This window comes from Leopardus geoffroyi, chromosome B3, assembly GCF_018350155.1.
Source record: "Leopardus geoffroyi isolate Oge1 chromosome B3, O.geoffroyi_Oge1_pat1.0, whole genome shotgun sequence".
In the NCBI taxonomy this organism is placed as follows: Eukaryota; Metazoa; Chordata; class Mammalia; order Carnivora; family Felidae; genus Leopardus; species Leopardus geoffroyi.
The window spans coordinates 113,213,329-113,232,609 of record NC_059337.1 but is presented as its reverse complement, the minus strand read 5'-3'; the positions used below and the strand labels follow the sequence as shown (position 1 = coordinate 113,232,609).

At 37.1% G+C, this 19,281-nt stretch overlaps 1 protein-coding gene across 23 annotated transcripts in view; it reads right to left on the bottom strand.

Annotated features, from left to right (window-relative positions):
• Positions 1 to 19,281, bottom strand: part of GPHN (gephyrin) — a 631,205-nt gene that overhangs the window by 42,969 nt on the left and 568,955 nt on the right. For all 23 annotated transcript variants that reach the window (XM_045451302.1, XM_045451293.1, XM_045451291.1 and 20 more), the window contains one exon: positions 14,937 to 15,058. In XM_045451302.1, the coding sequence (XP_045307258.1) occupies positions 14,937 to 15,058 (122 nt within the window). The remainder of the gene's footprint in view (positions 1 to 14,936; positions 15,059 to 19,281) is intronic.

Sequence of the window (19,281 nt, the reverse complement as noted above, 5' to 3'; positions counted from 1 at the left end):
TAAAGTCTAGCATACCTTCTAAAATAGTAAGGGGGCAAAAGGGAAAAATAGCACCTGGATGAAACCAATAACAGCAAGAAGGACAAGGAAGAAATAACAAAGTTGGATGAACTGTAAACATAAAGTAAGATGGGAGAAAAAATATCAAAGGAATAATTTATAGCAAATTTCATGGTAAAGCAAAATAAACTTTATGCCAGGATTAGGGTTATAATGACTTAAGGCTGGTACAAGATTGAGCCTTTTTTTTTTTTTTTAAAGGTCAAATCCCATTTGAATGTTATTCACAAAAGGTACAGTAAAAGAGGAAAGACTGGAAATCAACAGTAGGGTAAAGAGACACCAGCCAAGTGTAAATAAGCAAAAAAGCAAGAGTGGCATTATTAATGTTGAAGTGGAATTTAAGTTAAAATAACTAAAAAGCATAGAGAGGCAATAAATTGTGATAAGAGGCAAATTTATAAATTTGATATGATAATGTGTAGCTGTCTCACAAGACAAGGTCTCATGTTATCTAGGCTTCTTGGTTGCCCTGACCTGTACATTGCAGGCACTCAATAAATAAACCAAATTAACCCTGGCTTCAACTCAATTTCTCTATAATAGCTTTGGGAATGAAGAGTGTGCAACTGTTACGACTATAACGTAATATAGTAATACTGTCTGCAGATGGAAAAGAAGACACTACTTCACATTTATATAATCATAAATAGTGCCTTCTTTGAAAGGTTGTCATATAGAAGAGGGAGTAAATTTATTTGGTATTGCTCCAGAGGGCAGAATTAGGACTCATGGATGGAAGAAACAGGGGTGAAGACTTTGGCTTGCCACAGCAGCCATTCAACAAAAGAATGAAGATCTTTCTCACTAAAAGTGGCAAACAAAAACCTGATGGCTAGCTGTCAGAAATTTTCTCTAACATCTTCACTAGGTGAAAGTCTGAACTGGCTAACATCAGAAGTTCCTTTCAATTCTAAGATACTGTGATTCTCTGGAAATAACTGAAATTAGTATACACACAACGACTATTTTCTTTTCACATAGAGACTGAAGCATAGAGGGAGAAACTGACTCCAGCATTGCAATGTAAGACTCATCTTGCAGATCATACTTTTTTCCTCTCACTTTTTGAACATCAGGAGCATTTAACTATTTGACTTGAGTAAACAAAGTAAAAGCATTTTTCTTTCCAAAGCTACGACATTCACTTTCAGCTTGGGGAATGGCTACCAATAATAATAATAAGAGTACTCTCCCCAGAATTCCAACTTAATCAGACATTAAAAAAGCTTAAACTTAACAGAAGGGTAAAGCATATCTCAAAATAAATCTATCAGGGAATGCACGTAGCTTTCTCAATACTTTATGTACTTCAATTTCTGTGAAAGAATATGTCTAGAAGGTATAATATCTTTTGACTATAACATCTTTTCAGATTTCAGAGGGCTTTGGGAGACCATTTTCACTTCAGACTTTTTTTGCTTTTTAAAATCTGTGTCTGCCTTAAATTACTATAATCCTTATTTATTTGTTTGTTTATAAAGTAGGCTCCACGCCGAACATGGAACCTGAACTCAAGACTCAGAGATCAAGAGTCAGATGCTCCACCGACTGAGCCACCCAGCGGCCACTAAATGACTACAATCCTGATTCTGACATAAAAAAAAATTTTTGTTTTGTTTTATGATGAAGTCTACCATAAAATTCAAAACCAAGACAGAGCCTTTACCCAAGTTTAGATTTTATGGATTTTAGAGCATTCAGAATGCAAATGCAGTTTTATTTTAAAATATTTAATATAAACACACAGATGGACAACAGCTGCTAATTAGTTTCCTGTTTCATCTGTTACACCAACTGTGAGTTGTATCATTTTAAGATGAGTGAGGATGACAGTAGAAAAAGGAGAAAAATTGTAGGATTTAGAGATTAAGGAATAATGGCAACTGATCATACCAAGATAACAAGAAAACAGTTCTGAACATAAACTAACCATAGACTAATTTTTTCAGAGGTCAAGGATAAGTTCCTCAACTGCAAGTATTTTCTGGGTATCTACTTCATGTATTGAATCAAATTCCATACTACATTTAGCCATCATTTAGTCCTTCTTCAGTCCCACTGGGTGTTTAGGCACTATAAAGTCATGTAAACACAGAAGAAAGCATGGTCCCTGCCTTTAAGTTTATAAGCAAGTGCAGAAAACATATGACAAAAATTTAGGAAAATAAATAAACTAAGCAATGAAATTAATATCATTGATGGAATTCAAATACATAATTAAAGTGAAATTACATATAAGGTAAAATGGTATAAATGTTGAGTGGTACAGAATTTTCAGAATTGGCATGGGAGAATCCAGAAAGGCTTTCTAGAAGATATTACTTTCTATGGGGGACAAGTAGGAAAAACATTTCTAAATGTACAGTAATACCCAGAAGTTATGTTTAGAAGAATTGGCAACATCAACTATAACAGCAACTCTTAAGGGTTAAGAAAGGCAACTATAACAGCCACCAAGTCTGTCCCTGGGAGGGGGAATAATCTCTTGTTGTTAAGCCCATCTGTTGGGGTGCCTGGGTGGCTAGGTTGGTTAAGCATCCCACTCTTGATTTTGGCTCAGGTCATGATCTCAGGATTTGGGAGTTCTAGCCCTTTGTAGGGCTCTGCACTTGATAGTGTGGACCCTGCGTGGGATTCTCTGTCTCCCCCTCACTCTTTCCCTGAAAAATAAACATATAAACTTAAAAAAAAAAAAAGAATGTGCTTTCATTTATTAAAAAAAGCACGCATGTTAAAGTAGAAAGCACATTTTTGGTTGGCCAATAGAAAATGAGAGTCCTCTCTTAATAAACAAATCTATTTAGAAATCTATCAGAAAATAAATTATATTGATTCAAAATTAAAACTTTGCATTTTGAGCAGGAAAGGGTATTTATTTCTTTTTAAAAAATGTTTATTTACTTTTGAGAGAGCACATGAGCAGAGGAGGGGCAGATAAAGAAGGGGACAGAGGATCCGAAGCAGACTCTGAGCTGACAGCAGCAAGCCCAATGCCAGGTTCCAACTCACAAACCATGAGATTATGACCTGAGCTGGAGTCGGACGCTCAATTTACGGAGCCATCCAGGTGCCTCAAAAGGTATTTATTTCACAAGGGAAGAAAGGCAGTTTATAAAGATGACAAGAACTAATTAGATTTGGATCTAAATTCTCCTTGATATGTCCACTCTCACTGCTGTTGTTTAACATAGTGTTGGAAGTGCTAGCATCAGCAATCAGAAAACAAAAGGAAATCAAAGGCATCCAAATTGGAAAAGATGAAGTCAAGCTTTCACTTTTTGCAGATGACATGATATTATACATGGAAAACCTGACAGACTCCACCAAAAGTCTGCTAGAACTGATACATGAATTCAGCAAAGTCACAGGATACAAAACCAATGTACAGAAATCAGTTGCATTCTTATACACTAATAATGAAGCAACAGAAAGACAAATAAAGAAACCGATCCCATTCACAATTGCAGCAAGAATCATAAAATACCTAGGAATAAACCTAACCAAAGATGTAAAAGATCAGTATGCTGAAAACTATAGAAAGCTTATGAAGGAAATGGAAGAAGATATAAAGAAATGGAAAAACATTCTGTGCTCATGGATTGAAAGAATAAATATTGTTAAAATGTCAATACTACCCAAAGCTATCTACACATTCAATGCAATCCCAATCAAAATTGCACCAGCATTCTTCTTGAAGCTAGAACAAACAATCCTAAAATTTGTATGAACCACAAAAGGCCCCGAATAGCCAAAGTAATTTTTTTTTTTTTTAAATTTTTTTTTCAACGTTTATTTTTTATTTTTGGGACAGAGAGAGACAGAGCATGAACGGGGGAGGGGCAGAGAGAGAGGGAGACACAGAATCCGAAACAGGCTCCAGGCTCTGAGCCATCAGCCCAGAGCCCGACGCGGGGCTCGAACTCACAGACCGTGAGATCGTGACCTGGCTGAAGTCGGACGCTTAACCGACTGCGCCACCCAGGCGCCCCAGCCAAAGTAATTTTGAAGAAGAAGACCAAAGCAGGAGGCATTCCAATCCCAGACTTTAGCCTCTACTACAAATCTGTAATCATCAAGACAGCATGGTACTGGCACAAAAACAGACGCATAGACCAATGGAATAGAATAGAAACCCCAGAACTAGACCCACAAAAGTAAGGCCAACTAATCTTTGACAAAGCAGGAAAGAATATCCAATGGAAAAAAGACAGTCTCTTTAACAAATGGTGCTGGGAGAACTGGACAGCAACATGCAGAAGGATGAAACTAGACCACTTTCTTACACCATTCACAAAAACAAACTCAAAATGGATAAAGGACCTGAATGTGAGACAGGAAATCATCAAAACCCTAGAGGAGAAAGCAGGAAAAAACCTTTCTGACCTCAGCTGCAGAAATTTCTTACTTGACACATCCCCAAGGGCAAGGGAATTAAAAGCAAAAATGAGCTATTGGGACCTCATGAAGATAAAAAGCTTCTGCACTGCCAAGGAAACAATCAACAAAATTAAAAGGCAACCAACGGAATGGGAAAAGATATTTGCAAATGACATATCGGACAAAGGGCTAGTATCCAAAATCTATAAAGAACTCACGAAACTCCACACCCGAGAAACAAATAATCCAGTGAAGAAATGGGCAGAAGACATGAATAGACATATCTCTAAAGAAGACATCCAGATGGCCAACAAGCACACGAAAAGATGCTCAAAGTCACTCCTCATCAGGGAAATACAAATCAAAACCACACTCAGACACCTCACGCCAGTCAGAGTGGCCAAAATGAACAAATCAGGAGACTAGAGATGCTGGAGAGGATGTGGAGAAATGGGAACCCTCTTGCACTGTTGGCGGGAATGCAAACTGGTGCGGCCACTCTGGAAAACAGCGTGGAGGTTCCTCAAAAAATTAAAAATAGATCTACCCTATGACCCAGCAATAGCACCGCTAGGAATTTACCCAAGGGATACAGGAATGCTGATGCATAGGGGCACTTGTACCCCAATGTTTATAGCAGCACTCTCAACTATAGCCAAATTGTGGAAAGATCCTAAATGTCCATCAACTGATGAATGGATAAAGAAATTGTGGTTTATATACACAATGGAATACTACTTGGCAATGAGAAAGAATGAAATATGGCCTTTTGTAGCAACGTGGATCGAACTGGAGAGTGTGATGCTAAGTGAAATAAGTCATACAGAGAAAGACAGATACCATATGTTTTCACTCCTGTGTGGATCCTGAGACACTTAACAGAAGACCATGGGGGAGGGGAAAGAAAAAAAAAAGGTTAGAGAGGGAGGGAGCCAAAACATAAGAGACTCTTAAAAACTGAGAACAAACTGAGGGTTGATGGGGGGTGGGAGGGAGAGGAGGGTGGGTGAGGGGTACTGAGGAGGGCACTTGTTGGGATGAGCATTGGGTGTTGTATGGAAACCAATTTGACAATAAATTTCATATTTAAAAAAAAAACAAATAAAAATTCTCCTTGATAGAAATTTCTACTTTTAGAACATTAGGTAAACACCAAGATGTTAGGATATGTTTTGTTCACAAATTGTAAGATGTAAGGCAACGGGCTTTGCCCAAATAACCACTGTACTGTTAACTCTATCTTGATAATTCCTCCTAAATGTGCTAGTTTTTTAAGAATCCAATTTGCTGTCTCAGTGCTTGTTCCTTCTGTTTCATGCTCTAATGTGAAGAGGCAGCTTCACAAATTGGCAACAACAGGAGCAGGCAATTCAAATCCCGCACACCAATCTATGACAGAGCCTAGGAAGCCCAGTATGATTTGAGTGGGGCAGGCTACTGTGATGGCAATTTTCCAGAAGGGGGAACCCTTTTCTTAATTATGGGAATTTCTCAGCCCTGCAGGCCTTGAAAGGCTAGAAGGGCTAAGTCAGCAGTTACAAGCTACATTACCAAGCTGTTTTAAAGCTGCTGTAAAAATATAAACAGCTGAATAGTTAAAATCAGTCTTAGACATTATATAAACTCGATTAATGCTGAACTTTATCTAAAAAAAATTTCCCAAGGGGTTTCTGTATATTTGGATCATGATTACTGCTTATTTCATTGAAGAGGTAAATGTATAACATCCATCTATTTAAGCCCAAGGAAACAGCTCCCCAACTTTTTAAATTAGAGGCTTCCCAAATCCATTTGGAATTCTGCTCCCCTCCCAGTTTATATTTCTTTTTCTTCAGAAATATAAAACGAATTATCTCAGCCACAAAGCTTTACATTGTGCATTTTTGGGGGATGTGTCTCAGTTAGTAACGGAATTCTGTTGTCAGTGCCATACTTTCTTGCCTGTTCCTATGGCTAGGTTTTTGGACTCACTGTGAAGGGACCCTGTTAGATTCTTTTGGACAGTTGCATAGTTTCTAGGTTCCATGGAAAGAAACGGTAGTATAGGAAAAGACGGCAGGGCTACCTGATCTAGGAGATGTATTCCTACTTAGTGCTGTGTACACAGGGGTACCAAGACACTCCTTCATGGAGCTTCCTGCTGGGAAAGAAAATATCCCTGGCTAACTATGAACAAATCCTTTCTCCACTCTGTATAAGCCACATAAAACAGCAATTTCTCTGAGAAATTTTATCAGGAAAGTGAGGGAAAGGAAAAACAAAGAAAAACATATGTGCCCAAATGATGACTATCTTAACCAAGTCTGCCCACAATTATCTTGGCTGGCAAATATGGTATACCATACTCATTTACCTATCCAAACTTCCTCATTTGTCTCAGACTCTTCCCCCACAGTAGGGAAACAGTAGTAGTTCATGCTGCCTGGAGGACAAAAGGGGGCTAAGAAGTCATTGAACCAGCCATGGGAAAAAGAAAACCAGGACATCTACTATCCCATATTCAAGGTAGAAACAGGATGGAGCTTAGAAGTAGTTTATCCCTATAGACCCATACCAATTTGTGCCAATTAGAAACCTCTAGACTTGATTAGTTTCATATTCAGGTTCATACTCAGTGGTCCCTCTCTTTCTTTTTCTGTTACTTCCTGGCACTTATTGAATAGTTACCATGTGCTGGCACTGTTCTAATTGCTGAGGATACAGTCATGAACAACTTGTTTTACATGCCTACCAGCAGTTGAGGACAGCAGTTATTTACCATTTTACCTCTGCCATCAACATAGTTTTGGATATGGCAGACACTCAACAAATGGTCACAAAATGAATAAAATAAAAATTTAAAGACACTCGCAAATAATTGTGGGTATATGCCAAGATTTAGTGATGGAGGTGTTCATCATTTACTTGCAAATGAGAAAGATTAGAAACAACCTAATGCCTAACAATAAGGGATTGTATAAATAAGTAATATTAAACTTTATACTAGAGAATAATATATAGGCATTTAAGTGATATAGCAGAGAACTATGTAATCAGACAGATGTTTATGGTACATTGTGGAAAAATGAAAAGTTATAATAAGAGTATGATTTCTTTGTTTTCTTACACTCACATATATATGAACTCTATACACACATAGAATTGAAGAATAAAAGGAGAGTAATACTGGGTAATGGGATTATATGTTAATTTCCTTTCTTTGCTTTTTTTTGATGAACCTATATTTTCTAAATTTTCTTCAATGAACATTTGTTTATTCTAAGATTAAAAAGTTACATTAAAAATGTACACTAGAACCTCTCGAACAATGGCCCAAGAGGTGCTTAATAGAATTGGACCAGGAATAGAAGATGATCATGTTAACCCATATCTAAAGTCTTTTAATGTCTTACTGCTAATTACATCTCTGTAGACAGCATTAAAAGATACCATGCAGTTAGTACAAAGCGGCTAGCTTCAGGTAAGTCTTTTTTGCACAGCTAATTTGTAACTCACAGGTTATGTAAAATTGGTTGTTTGTAACCTAGAACACCTTTCTATATAAACATCTGTAAGTACTACACATGGTGGGTATGATTCTAGGGTAAACAAACAAACCTTAATTTAGCTCATAATGTTACTCGTATATTGCGGAATTACCCTGCAGTAGTACTAGCCTGAACTGTGGAAGCAAGATGGAAGACTGAAGAAACAATGTTGAAATATAAAGCATTTGCTTATGACATCTTCCCACCTACCTTTCTTTAGTCATTTCCTGTGGCCAATGCACTTCTTGCTGGGCCCCTAGTATCTTGCTATGCTAAGGTTCTGTTTCCGTACAGTTTTCCCACTGCCTCAAAGAACTCCAAGTTCTAAGTAATTTACTCCTGTTCATTCAGGACAGCAGATTTACTCAGATGTTGGATGTCTGGTTTAAATGTATTCACATTAATATGCAAACTTTCAAGTAGAATACTTTTTAACACAATTGTATCTTTAAATATTATATTATCAGAAAGTATAGCAAAGTGAATAGAACACATTCAGCCAGTATGTGGGATATCTGGGCTTAACAAACATCTCTCCTAAATAGGCTACATTGTGAGGGTCAGGCAGCAAGGAGATTAACAGTACCACTAAATTGTTCTTGTTGTTCCTGGCCTTCCCCCTTACTTCTCAAAATGCTTTTTCTCCCTTCCCTTCTTTTAATGTAGTGACAGAGAAACTTTATATGGTGAGTAGGAAAAAGGAAAGAATAAGGTTGGCTGTTTGGGAATCTAGGTTATTTGTAAGTTGAATAAATGTAGGGCTGACTACCAAAGTATTATACATTCACACTGTGTGTATGCTCTCTTCTCTTTTCCTTTCTCCTTTATCTCCCCACCCCCACAAAAGATACTATGAACTTGGTGTAACATAATAAATAACCAAACATAATAAATATCGCAAATGCAGCCCCAGCAGCTGTGAGAAGAAAGGTAAAGGAAGAAATTATAAAAGGAAGACTGTAATAAGTCCTCCTGTCATTTTCCTCATTTCTATATCATCTATATCATCTAAAGATTTGGATTCTGCAACTCAAGTCTTTAAAATTCATTTATAACTACACAGTTAATATGTAATTCACAATTTAAATTTTCCCCTCTGGCTTTTGAAATGTTCACAGCTACTATTTCCTAAGGGGTTTTATTCATTAAAATAGATATAGCCTATTTAGTTTATTAGCCTTAATATTAATGAAATACAGATGCTAAGTCCAATTAAAAGGGTAGCATGGTAGAGCAAAAGGTTCTAGAAAGGACCCCGGAGTTAAGACAGGCCTGGGTTGAACACCTTACTCTGCCTTTTACTAGCTGCGTAACTCTGAACAGTTTAATTTTTTTAAGTTTCAGTACTATTATCTCCAAAATGGGGATAACAGACACTTATCTGGCTCTGTTGTTTCAAGAGGCTTAAATAAGACACATAAGTGAGAGAACGTAGTACAGTGCTATTTATATATGATGGGTACTCAATGAAGACTGACATGTTTGCAGTAAGGAGTCTGGAGAAAATGGATGTATATTGGGTGGGAAGGGAAGAGAGGAAAGGATTAGAATTGAAAACTTCTTTGTATTCTTACTAATAACTGTATCATTCATCTCTGTAGTACCAAGGACTGGTACAATACCTGACACAGTAACCCCTCATAAAAGTTTTTTGAATTATTAGGGTGTGCTTATCCATATATAATAAAGCCCCAATTCTGCCACAGGTATAGAATACACACCTTAGAAAGGTCATACTAGTAGCAGAATCGAGGGTGAGTTAGAGGAGGAGAAGACTTAAGGAATGGACACCAGTTAAGATGGCAGTCTCATATGTCTAGACAAAAAATAAATGGAGCCCTGAACTAAGCCAGGACAGTACGGATGAAGGGATGAGAATGCAGAGAAGAAATATCAAGAAGGGAAAATCTCTAGGACTTAAATACAGGGGTGAGTGAAAGAGAGGACCTATGAGGACGTGCTCAGGTTTCTTCTGGCTTGGGTGACTGGGTAGGTGGTGAGGCAGTCACTGAGATAGAAGAATGAAAGGAAATGGAACAGGGCAGTCGTGGGGAGAGGCGGTAAGTGAGGTGAGGGGATGGTGAACTGATTTTTGGACAGGTTGAGTTTGCAATGCCCATTGAACTTAAAGAAGATGCACCTAGGAAGTAAGTGGATCTAGGCATGAAGCCCAAGACAGAGATGAAGTTTGGGAGTCATTGGCATAAGGAATCAGAAGGACAGAAAGCCAAGAGGGAGCAATGGGGACTCCTAAATTTAGGGAATGAACATAGGAAGAGGAGCTACAAAAATCAAGAAAAGATAAACTACAAATAAAACATGAAGAAGTGGAAATGGTGTACTGCTAGCGAGGAATGTAAAACCGTGGTAGACAGACCTAATAGCTGGGTTTTGCAGGCATTTTATTTGTGTTTATAGTCACATACCATTTTGATGAGGCTTTGTAATCCAGATGAAGACAAATCAACATTGACACTCTTCTGTTATATGTAATAACCATCACAATGTCTTTTGATTTAATCTCTTAAAGAAATTCTACTTCCAAATGTGAGTTTAAGCTCTGGAACTTCATAAAACATTTTTATTACTAATCTCTAAATTCTAGTACATTTCTAGTACATGTAATTTCAAAGGCAAGATCTAGGTCTGTTTAAGCTTTGTATCTGCAATAGCCTTGGTCTTAAGATTCATAGTAGATACATGATTAAATTGACAAAAATCCTTGTTATTTCCTGTGATCCATGGACCAACAGCTTGGTGTCCTTGGGAGTTTGTTAGAATGCAAAATCTTGGCCCACCCCACAACTGCTAAATCAGAATCAGCATTTAAAAAAAAAAGCTTATTTATCTGAGTGTGTGTGTGTGAGAGAGAGAGAGAGAGAGAGAGACAGAGAGAGAGAGAGAGAGAGAGAAAGAAACAGAGAGAGAGGGGTAGAGAGAGGGAGACAGAGAATCCCAAGCAGGCTCTGCACTGTCAATGCAGTGGGCTCCATCTCATGAACCACAAGATCATGACCTGAGCCAAAATCAAGAGTTGAACGCTTAACTGACTGAGCCACCCAGGTGCCCCAGAATCAGCATTTTAAATAAGATCTCTAGGTGATTCTCACAGGTACACAACCAATACTTCCTGACTGACTGAACAATGAATAAATAAATTGTATTGTTCTTTTACCTAGTCCATCTCCAACTTTAGCCCATGTGAAATGCCTTGGTCAAATTATCTTTGTAAAATAATGGTTATGATGTCAATTTCGCTTTTTTTTTTTTTTTTTAAAGCTTCAAATTTAAATGTATTGGGTAGTTTCTGCTTGGATTGCAAAGGCTTTCAAAGTCTGGTCTCAAATTTCTACCAAATTCACCTCCATTATCCTTCTACCTAAACCTCCTGTTCTAATCATTCTGGCCTGACTTTGAGTAGCTCGCTGTTTATTTCTACTTCTGTATTTTATTTTCTACTTCTCTACTTTTTATTCATTCCATGTTTCCTACTTGATTAACAACTCTTTTTCTAACTATACAAATTCTATTCATCCTTCATGTTTTGGCTAACATTGCACTTTTATAAAAAAAAAAAAAAACAAAAAACTCTGACCACTGTAGCGCAGATTCCTTTCTGACATATGTAGTTATTATCTTGTCTTCATAATGATAGCAAAGAATTGCAGACTGATAATTTCAAGACTTAAATTCCATTTTCACCTCTGCCAGTAACTTGCATAATGCTGGGCAAGTTCATTTAACATCTCTGTTTCAAATTTGTCTTTTTAAAAAACTGCTAGGAACTCCAACAGTCTTGTGTTACACATGCTGTGAGAAATTGTCTTATGGAATGTATTTTAATACACACAAAATATTTATAAGTGAATGCTTTTAAAATACAGTTGCGGGGCGCCTGGGTGGCGCAGTCGGTTAAGCGTCCGACTTCAGCCAGGTCACGATCTCGCGATCCGTGAGTTCGAGCCCCGCGTCAGGCTCTGGGCTGATGGCTCAGAGCCTGGAGCCTGTTTCCGATTCTGTGTCTCCCTCCCTCTCTGCCCCTCCCCCATTCATGCTCTGTCTCTCTCTGTCCCAAAAATAAATAAACGTTGAAAAAAAAAATTTAAAAATAAAATACAGTTGCTAACTATTAGGTATTTGAAGCACCTTTCCCCAAATTTTCACTATACCCTCTTTTTAAATAACATGTACAATAAACAGAGGAAAAATTAAGCCTAATTTAATTACAGAGTCTTAGTCTACAATTTCAACATTTATCATTGTAATTATGGTTGGTGATAAGAATAAGAGCTGAGAAGTAGAATCATAGAATTTAAAAACCAGACTCCAACCATATTTTAAATATAAGAATAGAGCTCTTACTCCCTACTCGTATCTGTCGCAACTGAGCAGGGGTTCTGGGCTTGCTGACATTCTTGAGCTGTTTCTCTCGTTGCTTTAAAGAAAGTGTAGTTTCTCCCATGACCCTCTTGTTTCCCTGGAGAGCTTCACAGAGAGGCTTCTGTATAACATTTGCTTTCATTAGCAAAGGGCTACATAGGAACGAGAAGAATGAAGAGGGAGGCAGCCTTCACAGAGTATCAACAGGCTGCAGATTAAATGTACCTTGTTTCCTTTGCTAAATTCCCAGCACACATTTCCATTAGAACAGTTATAAATTCTTTCCACCCACATTCCACCTCTGCATTCTAACCATTTACTCTGGGCCTCTTTAATATAGCACTCTAAGACTGAGAAAGTCTAGCTTTGCATTGTTGTATTTTAAAAACATTGTTCTCAGTTTTCTGGAACATATTTTCATTTGAGAAAAGGATATGCACTAGAGATATGTATATTCTCAGAACTGCCTATATCTTGCTTATACTTTTATTGTTCTTTATATTGTTTTCAAGGAACATTTTGGAGTTAACATATGAAACCAATATTATTAGTAAACATCTACCATAACTCAACAGTGTGGGCCTGAGACAATTAAATATTAGCATATCAACATATGAGGCCTTCAATGGTGTAACAGCAGCAAAAATAGTATATCAAGTAAGCAATTGTTTTTATATACAAAAGTGCAAAAATAGGAGGAGTGGACAGAATTATAGTCCAGAAAAGCTCAAGGTAAAAATGACACACACACAAAAGTGCTTCCTTTACCTTATAATATTTCTTACAGCCCATTAATGCCCTTGAAGGCAAGGCCAGAGGCAGTTGTAGGTGGGAAACAAATCCTAAACAATCTGGTGAGTTGGTCCCTAGAGTTTCTGGACCTACTCTGTGCTTTTGGAACTCTTGGGTTCCTCTTATCTCTTTTGGGAAGTTAATTTTTGTCTTTTGTAAAGGTGTACCTGCATCAGGATAACTTTTGGGTGCTTGAAGTTTATATGAAAGGACAGGTTAGGGATGCCTGGGTGGCTCAGTTATTTAAGCATCTGACTCCTGATTTTGGCTCAGGTCATGATCTCACGGGTTTGTGAATTGGAGCCCTGCATCTGGCTCTGAGCACTGATAGTGTGAAGCATGCTTAGGATTCTCTCTCTCTACCCTCCAGCGTACTCACTCTCTCTCAAAATAAATAAATAAACTTTTAAAAAAGTTAAAAAAAAAAAAAGGACAGGTTAATAGTCAGGCCCAAATTCACATAACTACTCGTCCTCCTGCTGCCCCCCGACCCCCGGCCCCCTTTTTTTTTCAGTGGGTTATTTCTACTCTTTCCCAAGGGCTAGGGAGCCTGGGTCAAAGTGATATTAAGTAACTGTCTTCACCAGCATGGGTTCTAAGTTGGCTGGTTACTCAGCTATAGGCATCTCTAAAACTAAGCATCCAAGTAAATACAAAGGTGAAGATTTTAAAAACAATGACATTTGAAAACATGTCTAACAGACTCTGTATTCCAATATCCTCAGAGAACGGAAAAAAACTATGAGGAAAGGAGAGAACTTTGAAAGGTGAAAGAACATAAAACTACTCCCTTTCATGTTATCAGCAAGATGCTATGTCCAAGGTTTGGATTGTGTTGTGTCCAGTTTGAGCTTAAGCTGGGGTGTAAGTGTCAGAGCATACTCTGTGAAATGGTAAGGTGGTGCCTCTTCAAAGGCACATTTGCTGGTTAATTCTTACCTTGTCCTGGGGAAGAAAGATCCAGATATAATGAGCTTTTCTCAGTGACAAGGTGGTTACAAGAAAGAAAGGGGCAATTATGGGTGACAGATACATCATGCTATCTATCACTTAGATTTGTCTCTGAGCTTTGTCTCTACCAGGTTGATGTTTGAATATTACTAAAAAAAGCAGGCAAGTGTCTTGTGAACTGGAAATCCTGATGAGAGAGGGCTGCATGGCAGTGCTGTGTGGTAGTGGGGTGCTCAGAAAAAGACTTGATCTTGATCACAGGTTGGAAGGTACAGAAATCCTTGGGGGAATTTAGCAGAGGGCTGAGTTAATTTAGCATATGGGGTAATTGCTCTTAGAGATGGGCAATTCTAGTCACAGATTCTAGTTACAGATGGGTGAATGAAGCCTGGAGAAACTTGGGTTACATAAGGCTACAAAAATCAATATAAAAGTCCTAGAAAAAACTGTACTTAAACTACAAAGGAGCAGTTAGTGCTAATTTTGACATTCTTTTTTATCTTCTTACCCGTGTCTTCCCTGTCTTTCTTGAAACAAGTGTGGGTGAATAGGAATAATACCATCACCATTAATTCCATTAGAATAAAGCCAACACTATCAAAAAAGACCCTTGTAAACTTAACATACCCACAGGAGAGCAAAAAGTATTTCTCCTGTTGTAATAGGCATTCTAGGAAAATGTCCCTAAAGGACATAGACATGTCCATAATTTTTTGGCTTCTGAAGAATGAGATTATTGAAAATTATTGTATTAAATTTGTCTCTTTAGCAACAACCCCACCTAGTTAGTACTCCCAAAATTCAAATTTGTACAAAAACAACTTCCAAATAAAATCCAATACTTACTTGTCTCCCACAATTCCCAAGTTGATTGTGGGGTAACCATGTTCCTGAATTGTTGCTAAGAGGGTTGAACGATTGCTGTCTCGAATCTTTCCTGGTAAGAGGTCATCTTCAGGATTTAGCAGCTACAAAGCCAAAAAAACCACCACAAATTATTCTCTTAGGATAATGTTGCTTATGGTTAATGGAAAAGAAGTAGATGTAGGACACAGGGGTTAGGATATCTAACACCTACAACAGTATCTGGCACATAGAAGGTACACACCCAAAGGGTCCCTGGATAGAGAGTATAGGAGGTTGGAAAAAATGTCCTTCCAGAATTAAAAAGCATTCAGAAGTTTAAATGGTGACTAAATAGCAGGCCAGATATCACACCTGCTTTGGCTACAATTTGACAATAGTGGTTTGTAGAGATTGGCCTTCCCAGTGGTTGCTCACAGGGGCAAACTAAAGAAAACAACTTTCTTTTTCCCTCCCAATATTCTTCTCTAGTTTGTCTTTCACTGAGAACATCTGAGGTAGAGACTTTGTGACATGATATTTTCAAGTCTGAAGAAAATGATTTTTTATATTTTTTTTCAAGCTTTTGATCTCTTCTCTGAAGCGGGATCAACAATATCAAAGAAGTTAAACTTACTTGAAGGAGAGGGAGACAAGTATCTTGTCTCTTTAGTAGCAAAATTAAACAAGTAATACTTAACTAGAAATATGCATAATTATCCCATGACTCTGAATTGAATCACCCTTTAGAGATTTAATATCTCCCATTATGTCTATGAAAAAAATTATTGGAAACTTATTCTATGTTAGGATGTTTCAGTGAGGCAGTGTGGTATATAGTGGGAAGAGCTTGGGATTCAGACATTCAAATTCAAGTTACCTAAACACATTATGCCTTAATGCTCTTACTTATAACATATAGTAATAATAATTGCCTTTAAAAGTAGTTAGGACTGGGGTGCCTGTGTGGCTCAGTCGGTTAAATATCCGACTTCAGCTCAGGTCATGATCTTGCGGTCCGTGAGTTCGAGACCCACGTCAGGCTCTGAGCTGAGAGCCTGGAGCCTGCTTCGGATTCTGTGTCTCCCTCTCTCTGACCCTCCCCTGTTCATGCTCTGTCTCTCTCTGCCTCAAAAATAAATAAACGTTAAAAAAAAAAGTAGTTAGGATTTATTGACGTAATGAACACTCAGTTAATGTGGGTAAATATATAATAAATATGATTATCTTCCTTCATGAAAAATGACATTTAAAGAGCACCTATTTTACCCCAACTATTTTCATATTTTACTCCTAGACGCTAGTGTAGATGGAATTAGCTTATAATGTAAATACAGATTTAGATCAGATTATAACATACTTAAGAGGAGGGGTCCTTAACACATGCAGACACACCAACGTACAACTTTAATTCACACATCAATTTTAAGATGTACTTTGAATCCAGAAATACAAAATGAATAAAAAGTACATCTTGGAGGTGAAAAAATCTGGACTATTACCTTAGGAAGTTGAAGGCAAGCCTGCACATTTTAGATACTTAGGCTGTTAATATGGCCAATACCTAGAGCTTCATATCTCAGTTCTCCCAAACAATAACCCCAAGCCCCTTCAATCTTCCTTCTGACTCATTAGTGATACCATGTGGCAGGACATTTGGCTTTATGTTGAAAAGTAGTAGCTTTGCAACCAACTGTTCCCTTAAAATAGCTAGAGAAAAACTGATCATCTTATTCAGTGTCACCTGGGAGTCTTGCCTTCAAATACTGCATTAATTTAACTTAATCGGATGCCATGTGACATTGCAACCCACTTTCATCCTTAGTCTGGCAGAGCTTAGAAAATTGCTATTGCAGTACTAATATAGATTAATTTTCTGATCTTAATTAACACACAGTTATTGAAGTCATTATAATTTTATAAAGGCCAAGGCTTACAGTTCTTTAACTCCATTAATCAGACAAGTTGCTTCAGAAAGAAACTGTGTGGTTATATAATTTTTTTTTTTTTTCACAAAAGGGTACTGACCAACTAAACAAGAGCCCTGTTTTTAGGGTGTTATTTTGCTGTAAACAGTTCTAGAAATAACAGAACAATTAGAGATCATTGGAGAACTAGTCATTTATCTGTAAAGCTGACATGATAAAATAATACTTAGTTAAATGAGGGTGTGGGATTTACAGTGCATTTCATGTATTTTCAAAGAAAAACAGAACGGAATGGGAGATGAAGGCTGAATATACTAGAACAAATTCACAATATTTCCTTTTAAAACTTAATCTTATTTTTTGGTTATCTTATACTTCTGGTCATCTTTGAAATGATGCCTGAAACCTGCCACGGTTAAAATACAAAAGAACAAAATAAAACAACACATAACCCATTATCTCCCTACCTTGTTACTTTCCTGTCTACCATATATTAAATTTCAATTTCCTGTTTCTGTTACTAGTGGTGCTACTGTCTTTCAAACATTTAAACTTTGATTCTTTTTATTTCCCTTTGTAGTTCACTATCTTCCCAAAGATAACAGTTCTTAAGAACATCCTATAACATATCTTCCTTGACCCTATGGTTTTAGTCATTCTCTTACCCAGGCGTCCCACTCCTTCATTTCAGATATTCAATGTCTAAATGTCTACAAATCATTATAATTGGCTATCATACATACAAACTCTTTCCTTCTGAGAAACAGAAACATCAACTTGCAAAACTGTACTATTATTTGTATAACAGAGAAACTGTACCAAACCATGACAAGTAACTCAAACAACTATCTTAAGTCAAATTGTTTTAACATAAACTTGTTTAGACTTATATACTCCAAGACCATGGACAAATTGAGACCATGATAACTCCAGATGGACTCATGTGCTCCAAAGATGAGACCATTTCAGCAACTCACCTATTTTATAAAATCTGACCAGTCTCTGCCTACACCTTACTTGCTAATTTCGACCTTAAAACCACCCCCAGTTCTCATGACCAACCTCAGTTCTCAAAGTCCTGTATATATCCTTCTGTAATATCCTCCATTTCTGGCACTACTGGGATTCTTCCATGGTGATGCTCTCCCTTGCTCAGAAATTTTTATACAGCTTTGTATGATCAACAAATTTCCCTGGTGGTTGTTATATCAAGACTTTGATAGTCCTAGAGGTCCCACCAAGACTTAGACAAGACCCCTTCCTATGAGTATTCTTATATTGGTTACATTGAACTTCACTGAGGTCTCTTGAGTCTCTTTGCTCCAGAGATTCTTTGCTTATGATGGTAAGTCCAGCACTTCCTTAAGGTCTGATCCTTTTTTGTTGAGCTCCCAAAGCTAGCTGATATTTATTTTGTTTGTTGTGAGAATAAGGTTCCCAGGACTTTTTGGTTATTTGATCAAATTTGTACAAATTTTTGTTTTTCTTGTGAAGATGTGTTAAAGCATTGATTTGATACTAATCATCTTGCTTGTCAACAAACAAGATGTAGCTTGTTTGGCTAAATTCTTGTGTGTCTGTAAGAGCTTTTCTTTGTTTATGTTTGAGAAATTGGCTTTGGGAGAGATCTCTTCTCTAACTATTCCTGCTGATTTTTAGGGTCAGCTGTTAGGGATTCAACCTTAGTGCTATGGACTTCAGGTATAATATATAAGCAATATTTTTCCAATTCATGGGTTCATCTAATAATAAAATTCTTGTACTTCCTGGCATAACTCTGGCTTGTTTTATTTTTCTTGCATTTATCTTTCAAAAAAGCATAAATTCATGAAGAACAATTTGGAATTCCAGTGGTCACTTTGAAGTACATATGACATGATCACATTTATGCACTTGGAAGCATGTTGAGAACAAAAGGGAAATACAATTCTGAATATTCAATGATTAGCATTTTTATTGTTATGCAAAGTTTCAAAAGGAAGTTTAAATAAAAATGTACAAAATTTAAAATTCTTTTGTTAAACCCTCATGAGGAGGTTCTCTGTCTCCTTTCTAAAAGAGAAATCACTTAGTTATTTCAAGAGACATCCTTCTTTGTTTCTGTTCTTCGGAGATTTAATCTTATGGTCTTGATTGAATTGTCAAAGGGCCTGAGATTGATTATAATGACTCACTTTCCCTTTTCTATGTTTTGAAATGGGCTTGTCTGCATAAGACTTCTCCCTTCTTTGCAAAGGGAAGATAATCAGGCTTCTCTAGTGGTCACTAACTCCATATCCATTGCAAACAGCTCCCTTATACATCCCTACTTTTCTTTTTCCTTTTTCTAGAATACTTTATTAATTGATCAAAAACCAATTCTAGTAATTATGGACACACCTTAGAAATACTCAGATTGTCCAGGTAAACAGATGTAACAC